We start from the raw sequence: 11,969 nt of genomic DNA, 5'->3' as shown, positions 1-11,969 counted from the left end.
CTCTCAAAAGATTTATTCCATTCTTCATGAAATTAATGAAAGGATAAAGGGTATGTGAAAATCAAAATTTACGCTAATTATCTGGTAAAGTACTCAAATATGGCAATTAACTTCTACAATATGATTATAACTCCATGTATGAAATATATTTTTATTGCTAATTAATGAGGGATTAAATTTTCAAAATTTTCAAATGTAAACAAATATTTTTATTGGAAATTTATCAAATTATTACATTAAAAATTCGTCCACCTTTCGTCCGTCCACCGTTTGAGTCTTCCGGACGGACGGATTTTTTGTCCTATGGGATGAAAAACGACCTGTCAGGTCGTCCTTCGGATAAATTTTCATCCAAGAATTCCTCCATGCCCTCGGACAGGATGATTTTTTCATCATGGGATGAAAAAACCATCCTGTCCGCATCCCGGATCTATAGCTGTATGTCACACGGTCAAATCCCGAGCTAGGTCTCTTGCTCGAATTTGGCGTGTGCCGGCCTCAATGTTCAGGGAAAAACACTGAGCAGCCTTGATCTCTTGCAGCGTAAGCTTTGTAGATTGCTTAAGATCGCATCGATGGGGTTAGAGGAGATGGTGGTGCACAGCACCGCCAAGGAATAGGGTCGTTGCATTAATATCATCAAAAGTACATCATCGTTACATGGGGGAAGACGTGGGGTGATACAAGGAACGAGACGAGGCGCCTTGCGCCGAGGTAGTGTCGCCACACCGCCTCAAGGCCGCCGCTTCCCGCGCGCGCGCACTCTACCGCTACACAAGTGCGCTGGGCCGGGCACCGTGCACCCACGGGCGTGGCGATCATACACACCGCCCTGCCTTGAAGATCACACACGCCACCAGCACCCGTGTCAACACTCTCGCGCGCAGTCCGCGCGACATCGCCGCATTCGACGCCCCCGAGCTGGGCGCTGCACGCCCAACACTACCCGCAGGAGCGCTACGCGCCCGCTGTGCCGTCTCGGTGCTTTCAGGGCGCCACATGTCTTAGTCTCCAGGCGGGATGTCTCCCGGTCCCGCGCCCCTCACACGCAATGTGCGCGCTGCCCGCACAGCCGTTGCGCGACACCCCGCACAACTCCGCGCGTTGCAACCACGACAAACCACCCAGCATGCGCGTCCCGCACCCGTGCGCAGCGCTTCCCGCTCCCGCGCGCAGCGCTCGGCTCTGGCGCGTAGCGCTGGTGCCCGCGCGTGGCGCCCGCACGCACACACTGATCAGCCGGCGCGCCCAGCGCGCGCGGACTGTACCTGATCCGTCCCACCTTGGGCATGGACGAGCACGTGCATAGTCTGCCGTGAATCACCACGGGCAGTGGCAATGGCCTGAAAGATCAGGTATTTGGGCATCACTACCCATAATGACTCAGTCCTTTAATGTCGTGAGCTGAATTACACGGACACGCCCTCCCAATAAGCACGCAAGCCTCTAGGCAGGGAATGCCGCCTAGTTAGGGGCCTAACACTGTATGAGAGAGAGAGCCTGCTCTGAGTCTCTTTAGGTTCTGGAGAGAGGAGAGAGGCTTGGACCGACATTTGTTGGGTTATGTTTACTCGTGTATTAGGGGGGAAGAAGGAGAGAGATAACCGTCTTTTGCCTCCCATCACACGATTGGAACGGGACGGGACGCGTGGAGCGTCCCGTCCCGTACATCGAGCCCTAAAATTTATTAAATATAGGAAAATATATAGGAAATTTCACCTCTTCCCTGAACTCCCGCTGTCTCTAGTCAGCCGGAGCGCCGCCGCCCACCTCGCCATCGCCGCCAGCGCCGCCGCCGCTGGTATGTTCTCTCCCTCTCTCTCTACTTATCAATATCTATCTTTCTCTCTCCATCTTTCTCTCTCTATCTTTCTCTCTCTATTTTCTCTCTCTCTCTCTATCTATATTTCGATTATTCGCTCTCTATATCTCTCTATCATTCTCTCTATCACTTTCGATATCTCCCTCGATTGCTCTCTCTATCTATCTGTCAATCATCCTCTCTCTATCCCTCTCTCTATCATTCTCTATCTCTTTCGATATCTCCCTCGAATTATCTATCTATCTATCTATCTATCAATCATCCTTTCTCTCTCTCTCTCTCTATCATTCTCTATCTCTTTCGATATCTCCCTCGATTTCTCTCTCTCTCTCTATCTATCTATATCAATCATCCTCTCTCTATCTCTCTCTCTCTATCTCTCTCTCTCTATCATTCTCTATCTGTTTCGATATCTCTCTCGATTTATCTATCTATCTATCAATCATCCTCTCTCTATCAGTCAATCAATCATCCTCTCTCTATCTCTCTCTCTTTCATTCTCTATCTCTTTCGATCTCCCTCGATTTATCTATGTATCGATCAATCATCCTCTCACTATCAGTCTATCAAGCATTCTCTCTCTCTCTCTCTCATTTTCTTTTGATCTCTCCTTGGATTTCTCTCTCTATCGATCAATCATCCTCTCTCTATCAGTCTATCAAGCATTCTCTCTCACTCTCTCATTTTATTTTGATCTCTCCTTGGATTTCTCTCTCTATCTATCTAACAATCATTGTCTCTCTTTCTCTTTCTCTTGATCATTCTCTCTCTCGCACCATCTCTCTATCATTCTCTCTCATCTATCTCTTGTTCCTCCTCTCTCTCTCTATCCCTCTCTCCTTTTCTGTCTTTTGTGAGCCCTCTCCCTATCTAATTCCGTCTCCCTCTCTCTCTAATTTTCTCTCTCCTTCTCACTCCCTTACTCCGATTCAATGCTTCTCTCTTCCTGTTCTCTAATCCAGTTGCCTTCTCTCTCTGTTCCATCTCTCTCTCACTCCCTCTCTACCTTGTTCTCTCTCCTTTCCTCTCTATCTGATCCTTTGAAATGGGCGCATTTAACTTAATAATACACCATTCCTTGTATTGGAATTCATGTAAAAAAGTTATTTTGATTTATTGCATTGAGTCCATGACCAAAATTCTTGGTTTATATATATATATGTTTTTTTGAACTATTTTTTCTTTCTTGGTTTATATTTTAACGTTGACCTTTAACCTATGAATTTCATTTACTAACTTTGACCAAGATTTGACTTTTCTACCGCGACTTTGACATTGACCAGCAGACCTGACCCGACGGAGACCGGACCGAACCGTCCTCGCCTGGACTGAGACCGGACCGAACTTTAGGTAAAGGTTTAGGTTTTTGCTAAAACTGAGACCGGGAGCGAGATTGTCAGTCCCGAAGGAGCAGTCTTCAGTCCTTCACCAGTCAACCCATTAAGTCAACCATTAAGTCAACCCTTCGTCTTCTCCTATGGAGGATCCCGAAACCCGACCAACTGCGTCAAACTGCTCATTCCGTCTCTTCTCCACCACCACGTCGGCCTCGACCAAGACCCATGACGTCACTCCCCCAACAAAACCTCTTCCCACTGTCTCAATTCCTCCACAGCCCCTCGTCAATCCCGAAGAATTAACCTTCGCCGATCTGGGTCTCTGCAATTGGGCCATTGCCACCTGCAAGGAGCTCAAAATGAAGCGCCCAACACCAGTTCAACAGCATTGCATCCCTCGAATCCTCGCTGGTGACGACGTGCTAGGCCTCGCCGAGACGGGCAGCGGCAAGACTGCGGCTTTTGCCTTGCCCATCCTCCAACGTCTCGCCGAGGACCGATTTGGCGTCTTCGCCCTCGTCGTGACTCCCACGAGAGAGCTCGCTTACCAGTTGGCGATGCAGTTTCGAGCTCTTGGCTCTTCCTTGGAGGTTAAGTGTGCCGTCGTCGTCGGGGGGTTGGACATGATCACCCAAGCTAAGGCACTGATGCAGAGGCCCCACGTTGTGATCGCAACGCCGGGGAGGATGCGGTTTCTTCTCTCTGATAACCCGGATATTGCTCGATTGTTCAGGAACACGAAGGTGTGCTTAAATCGTTCTCTTCAATCATGAAAGGATACTTATCTCTTGTTTTGAATTTTATCTTCAATGATAATTGACGGAGGGATATAGGAGAAAAAGTAGGCAGTGGAATCCCATAGACTTGATCTGTACAATGCAGGATAATCATATTTATTGGACTCTCTAAACTTCTTATCTTTCTAGAACTTCCTCTCTAGAACCTACTAGAAATAGGTGATCTACGCCTATTATAAGTGGTAGGCTCATGAAAAAAAAAAGGAGAGGGAAGAATTTGATCAGAATTAATTATCCAATAGACCTGTTCGACATTTCATCAGAATTTGATTGATCTTACCAGAACACGAGGGAAATTTCTGTAAGTATTCACGAATTTGAATCATCGTTCTTTGTATTCTGTTTCAGTTTCTTGTTCTGGATGAGGCCGACAGAATCCTCGACGTAGGGTTTGAGGAGGAATTGAAGGTGATCTTTGAGAATATGCCTAAAAAAAGACAGACGCTGTTGTTCTCTGCGACAATGACAGATAACTTGAAGGCCCTTCATGAGCTTTCTGCCGAAAAATCCTACTTTTATGAAGCTTACACGGGTTTTAAGACAGTTCGAACCCTAAAGCAGCAGTATGTTTTTATCCCGGAACATGTGAAAGATGTGTATCTATTTTATGTGTTGTCAAAAATGGAGGAGATGTCGATCCGCTCAGCGATTATCTTTGTCTCTACCTGCAGGTATGTCACTGGATCTCAAAGTGATAATTTCAATGCTATTTTTCATTAATGAGTAACATTATTCAGTTCATGCATCATTATTTAGTGAGTTTATTAATGAAATAAAATAAAATTTTCTATCTATTTAAGATGAGTATCTTTTCAGAAAAATTTCCCGCCAGACTGACACTTATCGATTCTCAGAAATTTTACTATTGAAAACACATCCTCATCGATTCATCATTATTAGTGGGGCATATTGGTAAAACAAAAACAAAATGCATCTTTCCATTTATTTAAGAGGGACATAAGTTTCACCATGGAAAATTCCTCATTCAGGACTTGCCATCTTTTGGACCTGATACTCGAAGGACTTGGCCAATCAGCTGTCTCCTTACATTCTTACATATCTCAAGCGCACAGGCTTGCTGCTCTCAATCGATTTAAGTCCCTACAGGTTCCTGTTCTTTTGGCCACCGATGTGGCCAGCCGGGGTCTGGATATCCCAACCGTTGATCTTGTTGTCAACTTTGACATCCCACGGTAATTATAGTCAAATGCCTGACTATGTAAGATTTTATTTGGTATGAGCTTAATTGGAATTCGTTGGGAAACAATTAACTTAAGCAACGGGATCATCTTTTGGTCACGTGAACTTAATGAACTTTATTCTCAGCTATCCACGTGATTATGTACATCGTGTGGGAAGAACAGCAAGGGCTGGCAGGGGAGGAGCCTCATTGAGTTTTATTACTCCGGTATGCACTCTAGAACCTCAGACGATTATGTCCTGTGTCATTTTCTCTGTTTCATTTCTTATTAATCATTCTGAGATTTGGTGTCGGTATAATAGCTTGCAACAGAATAGTGTTTACAGACGATATTAAAAAAAGTTGGTCTATACCATTCTGTCCGAAATGGTTTAAATACCAGCCAATACCACAGGCCAGTGGCCCCCTTTAAATTTATTGACTTATTCTCACGTGGAATATGTCACTCAAAAACAGTGATGTGGGCCACTCATAAATGTGGCCCACTTCTGACTTGTAGAATACCTTTTTCGGAAAAAAAAGACTTCGAGAACACCGACCAGAAATATGGGCCACTTATAAGACGTGGCACATTTTCTGTTTTAAAGACGTAAAGTCAAAGATAGCTCTTTTGATCAACAGTCATCGCCATCCAAAATCTGTCATCGTCAGCAGCTTTAATGATGTTATGGATGATGATTTCGTTTTTGTCTGTTGTCAACTGAATTAGCTTAACCAAGGACAAGTGATGAGAGGCAATATGAGACAAAATCATCATCATCAGCTGATACTTCTAGAAGTATGAATTGAACTTTGGAATGAATTCTTTGATTAAAATGACAAACTCAGATGAACCAACTCTGAACGGACCAATCTTGTCCAATATATCAAGGCCGGTGCAGTTGCTGCTCTGGCCTCTGGTCAGTCACTGACCAACCTTCATGATCCTTCTATTTTTTGCTCTATCCTTCATTTAAAGAGTTTCCTTATGTGCTACCTTCCCTGCATTTGCTAACAACTGCATTCCTTTCCTCATGAGCCTTCTCCGATATGCTCTCTGTAAGTATGTATCCTCATCCTAACTGTGGAGGAGAGACTTCGACTATGATGATTTCATACCTGTTATCATCATTTTGGCAAGGATGAATGACGGGTACAATGATGACTAGTCATCATCCTACGTGTTTAACTATTATCGACAGACTTATGCTCTTCATAAACTTCCTATCTGATTTGATCCCCAACCCTAATAGGGGTATTTTATTAGATCAGTACATGTTCCTATATCACGAAATCCTGGGCTGGATCTATGAGTACTGGCCCAATAAAAAATACTTCAAATTAAAGCCCCTCAGCCTCGTGGACAGCGGAGTCTCCCTGTATGGTGTATGTTAGGTTCAAGCGCATACCAACTGTGCTAAAAGCTATAACTGATTATCAAGGACTCAACTTTTCATCTTTAAGCATGATGTTGTATTTCTACTCTCCCCTGCTACACCTGGGATTGGCCTATTTATGGCCCAAGCATTCAGTGTGTTGCTTCTGGGATTTGAACCAGCCACATGGCTTTGATACCATGTTGGATTCAAGCACTTACTGATAAGATCAATAAAACGTAATCGGAAATGTGAATTCTTGTGTCTTCGTGAGAGAAGATCTAATCAGTTCCATACAATGCGTAGTCAAACGAGAGAATTATACAAAGTTTGTACAATGTAGCTTCGACGGAAATGAATTCAAGATACCAGGAACCAGGATCAAGAGATCCTTTCTTCTGGACGCTGGCTTCTCCTGCTTTCCAGCCTCTCCTGTGCTCCAGATGGGAACCCCACAACTTCTTGGAAATTCGTAGCTGTCGGTCTCTTGCTGTCTTTATTTATAGGGCTGTTGGCCCTCTTATTCCTCTTGAGCTGACACGGACCTGATTCTTTGGTTAAATCGCCTTCCTTTATATTTTCTTGATAAGAAAATATTACTTACTAACTATGCTAAAAGCTATAGCTGATAGCGAAGGCACAACTTTTCATCTTTAAGCGGGATGTTGTATTGCAACACTGTCACACCCTCTCTCTCTGGTGTCAGACCGTGTGGAGTGCTGCCGCTTTCTCCGGTCACAATCTCCTTGGAAGGATCCCACAAGTAACTTCCCAAGTAAATAACAAAATAGTGATCCTAGTTGTCAACATAAGGAAGGGAGAGAGGGTCGCCAATGAGAGAAGAGTAGAGGGAGGGTTTCACCGTTGAGAGAAGAGAAATGAGGAAGGTCACTAGTGCTCAACGTTGAGACAAATTTGCCTCATGCTCAGGTTTGGCCGTTGGAGGTTGGATCACCTGAGACAGAGGAAAAGGGGAGAGAGAGTTAGGTTCAGGTGGGGCTAGGGATGGAGAAGAGAACAAATGAGGAGGGTTCACCGTCTGCATGCCGTCCTCCTCGTTGGGGCCCTCAAAGGTAGAAATGTTGCTCCCCCGACATTTGCCATATTAGCCTCAGAGTCTGGGGCCTGTGTGACTGGGCTTCACCCTTTGCCATGTATACGGACTACCCTCTGGAAAACCTGCAATGGGGTCCTTACACTATTCTCTCTTGTGGAACCTTCTCTGTAATTGAAGTGTGAACCAAGATATTAAGTGTTTTTCCATATGGTTTTTTGGGGGACTTCTATCTGGCCTGCGAGGGCGGTATCATGGTGCTCATCTCATACTTTCTTGTATTATATCGGGTGTGTTCACCGATGTACTGGAAATTGCAACGCTATCTTGATTCTCAAAGAAAGAAGAGGTTCAAGATTGATCTAGCGAGCTAGAGGGAAAGGAAAAGGAATCGCTGATGATGGCCCTGGAGCACGTCATCCAATCCAAATTCGTAGCTGCAGAAGGCGATAGAGAGGAGAGAGTTAGAGCTGGAGATGGAGGGAGACAGAGAGTATGACAAATTTTAGAGCAGAGATGCTGACGGGTGACGCTTCCCCATATAAGACTTGCTTCCCTGTATTTATAAAGGTTGAGTGTTGCTGCTCTGGGCCTCCGCGGGTTGATGGAAGGGCCTTGAAATGGGCCTGGGACAATGTTTGGCATTATAAAGCCCAGTATTGGATCATCATCCCAAGATTGTCCAGCTTTTTTTCTTCAAGAAAGAAAAGCTTGTCTGACTTTGCTAACTGCCCATTCTAACTGTTGATTGGAAATCATCTTCCTAGTTTCCAGCTGCTGCAGGCACCTGTCCTATTAGAATTGTGCAAAGAAAATATACAAAAGAGAGGAAAGAAAATTAAACTCATACCAGCTTATGAGGACACACACATAACGTCTGTGGGCCACTTATCATGTGATTGGCCCACTGACGTAAAGGGAAATTAGTCACGTGGGCCACTTATAACATGTGGCCACTCGTACGAAAGTAGACAGAGTAAAGAAATACTCATAAACTAACATTAACACAAGTGTTTTTTGGTTTCGAAGTACCTCTCCTTATTTTGTCTTTTCGTAGCCTTGTTCTTGGTAGTTTTTCCTTTTAAGGCATTGAGCACTTGTTGAACTTGGCAGTAGATTATCAGTAACATATGAAAGAGTGATTAGCCTTTTTTGGTCTACTCAATGGTGAAAATCTGATAGGAAACCACCCGTGTTGCTTCACTACTCAAGTAAGAACCTGAAGCGACACAAGGTTTCCCCCCATATGAATGAAGTTAGTGGAGGAGCTGAAGTTATGGCATAAAAGTCTTTTTGGAGAAGTCTTTGCAGAGGGACGTTCCCCGAGTTGCAAGGCCTTTATCTAATTGTTGTCTGTAGACCCTTTGAAGTGTTTTATGCTGGTTTTGTCTCCAATTCTCGCTGGAATCTATGAAAATCATTACGCTTTGAACTATGTGTATATACTCTCGAAGAAAGTATATGTCAGATCATTTCCTTAAATGAGAATTTGCCTATACTTCCTTTCTCTTCCTGACTTAATGGATACATCTCATATCTTTTACTCGAGTTTTTTTTCAGTAGCGCCTCTTTCTCTACAGCTATTCCTTTTTCTCAAAAATCTGTTTTTTTTCAGAGTGACGTTGCCCTTGTTCATGAAATAGAGGCTGTTATCGGAGAAAAACTCGTTGCTTTCGAGTGCAGTGAAAAAGATGTTCTTGAGGACATCACGAAGGTTTGAAGAATTATCTCTGGTCATTTATTAATCTTCGTTAAAAATCAATAATTATCATTTCTCTGCTCAAATATGTTATTTGAAATATCTTCAGATTTTTGTGAAATAGTTTGATGAAAACTTGTATTTTTCTGGATCCATTCTTTTGAAGAATATTTTCTTGAGTCCTCGAACCCTAGAATGGATAAAATTGAGAAAATGAGTGGAATGGATTGAAAGAAAACGTATTGTGAAAGATATTGCCTATAGAGTTCGTTAAAAAAATGACTGAAGAATAAATCGTGATCAACCTGTCTGTACATACCCAGAATACTGTACGCGACTCTCATCAACATCGTCATTCATGTTTGGTTTAACAATTCATGATGAATACCACTTTTCATCGTCATCGTCCACTTTGTTGTATGACGACAATGATTTACCACTGATGACGATATGGATTTGTCATTGTCTAGATATATTCATGATGTTTTAAACAATTTTATCGCATCCTTGTAGAATTTGTCATATTCTATTTTCAAATTTCTAATATTTTATCATATTCACAACTGATGTACTCTAGGCGCATAAATCTTGTTATCATGATATTGTCACAAGTTTATTTTCTCAAAATTCACATCGCAGCAGATCTCTTCAGTCTCACCTAATTTTATTTCAGGTGTACCAAGCAAGGCGCGTGGCCAAGATGAAGATGCTTGACGATGGGTTTGAAGAGAGATTAAGAGAGAGAAAATCTCAGAAGCTGAGAATGCTCGCAGATAAAGGACGTATGTCCGAGAAGAAGACAAAGAAGCGCGAGCGAACAAACCAATCTTGATTTGTTTTGATGTCTGGAGAAAGGTCAAAATTTTGTTTACGTATTTTTATCTGTTTTGTACATATTCTGTAGGCTACTTAAATTGCTATCGTTTCTTGATTTGTGGGCTATTCTCCGCATATTTTAAGATTTATTTCTAGATAGTTAAACTTGTATCTACAGGGACTCATTTCATGATTTTGCGACTGATTTTTTTCATTTTGCTGTTAGTTTACTTTCCTTGAAAGGTGATTCCAAAATAGAGCTTTTTTGGTGCGTTAATTGCAATAAAGTTTTTAATTTGTAGGCTGGTGATCTTTTCTTTATCTTCCTCTTTTAACAAATTATTAATTAGAGATCCAAACAATTTTCATTTCTCAATCATTTTTTTACCATATCAAATAAAGTTTCTTGTCTTTCATAGTTTTTTCATTAATTTGCCTTTCCCAAAATCTGGTATGTACATCCATAGTCTCCTTGGCTCCCAGCTAGTTTTTTAGAAATTAGTGTCTGCGTCTTTTTCTTGAGAATAATGGTGGACACGGTTTGCCAAAGTTCGATTTTTTTATGTTTGGTAAAAAAGATTAGGCTGCTACACTGGAAGGTAAATAATATTTTGTTGCTCTCTCTCCTCTCTCTTCCCTTTCTCCTCTTTCCATCTCCTCTCTCCATCTCCTATCCCTCTTCTTTCTCTCCTATCTCCATCTCCTATCCCTCTTCTTTCTCTCCTATCTCCATCTCCTATCCCTCTTCTTTCTCTCCTATCTCCATCTCCTATCCCTCTTCTTTCTCTCCTATCTCCATCTCCTATCCCTCTTCTTTCTCTCCTATCTCCATCTCCTATCCCTCTTCTTTCTCTCCTATCTCCATCTCCTATCCCTCTTCTTTCTCTCCTATCTCCATCTCCTATCCCTCTTCTTTCTCTCCTATCTCCATCTCCTATCTCCATCTCCTATCTCTCTCCTCTCTCTGTTCTCTCTCATCTCCTCTCTCTATTCTCTGTCATCTCCTTCTATCTCTCTATTCTCTCTCATATCCTTCTATCTCTCTCCTTTCTCTGTTCTCTCATCTCCTTCTATCTCTCTCTCCTCTCTCTCTCTCTCCTCTCTCTATTCTCTGTCATCTCCTTCTATCTCTCTATTCTCTCTCATATCCTTCTATCTCTCCTTTCTCTGTTCTCTCATCTCCTTCTATCTCTCTCTCCTCTCTCTCTCTCTCCTCTCTCTATTCTCTGTCATCTCCTTCTATCTCTCTATTCTCTCTCATATCCTTCTATCTCTCCTCTCTCTGTTCTCTCTCATCTCCTTGTATCTCTCTCCTCTCTCTATTCTCTCTCATCTCCTTCTATCTCTCTGTTCTCTCTCATCTCCTTCTATCTCTTCTCTCTCCGTTCTCTCTCATCTCCTTCTATCTCTTCTCTCTCCGTTCTCTCTCATCTCCTTCTATCTCTCTCTCTCTCTCTCTCATCTCCTTCTATCTCTCTCCTCTCTCTCTCCCCCCTCTCCCGCCTGTCTCTCGGCGCCTCTTTCCCTCCCAATGAATTCATTCTGGGGTTATCCTGTTCTGAAGATCTTTGCCTTGCATCATACTAGGTTATTTATGTTCTGCTGAGAATACTTTTAATTTTTTCAGTAGCATTCATAGAGAATCCTGTGCGTCTTGTCCTTGTTGAACAGATATTTTATGATGGAATTGTAATCAGCGAATGCCTAGACTCCTAATTTGGAATTAAGTTCTTGGATTATAATGATCTTATGAACTAATTCTGTTCTCATTTGTCTTTATCCTGGGAAGAATGTAGCTACAGTAATTATTTTATGTCCCATTAATGTAGTGAAAAAACTTCCAATTATAATCTCAACAAAAATAGAAACCATTTTTGTATATATGTTT

General features: G+C 42.6%; 1 protein-coding gene across 2 annotated transcripts; it reads left to right on the top strand.

Annotated features, from left to right (window-relative positions):
- Window positions 1-1,698: 1,698 nt before the first annotated feature.
- On the top strand, window positions 1,699-10,254 carry RH36 (RNA helicase 36). Of its 2 annotated transcripts, none has more exons than XM_078580999.1 (7): window positions 1,699-1,801; window positions 3,106-3,902; window positions 4,305-4,627; window positions 4,946-5,149; window positions 5,283-5,364; window positions 9,182-9,280; window positions 9,939-10,254. In XM_078580999.1, the coding sequence occupies exons 2-7, from the start codon at window positions 3,300-3,302 to the stop codon at window positions 10,095-10,097; spliced, it is 1,470 nt and encodes a 489-aa protein (XP_078437125.1). In that variant the 5' UTR covers window positions 1,699-1,801; window positions 3,106-3,299; the 3' UTR covers window positions 10,098-10,254. The 2 variants fall into 2 exon arrangements, with proteins under 2 accessions (XP_078437125.1, XP_078437126.1); XM_078581000.1 differs by having other exon boundaries at window positions 1,722-1,801; window positions 3,109-3,902.
- Window positions 10,255-11,969: the final 1,715 nt, after the last annotated feature.

The sequence above is a fragment of the Wolffia australiana genome, chromosome 9 (assembly GCF_029677425.1).
Source record: "Wolffia australiana isolate 7733 chromosome 9, ASM2967742v1".
NCBI classification, from domain to species: domain Eukaryota; kingdom Viridiplantae; phylum Streptophyta; class Magnoliopsida; order Alismatales; family Araceae; genus Wolffia; species Wolffia australiana.
The sequence above is the reverse complement of the archived record's forward strand: the minus strand, read 5'-3'. Positions and strand labels throughout refer to the sequence as shown.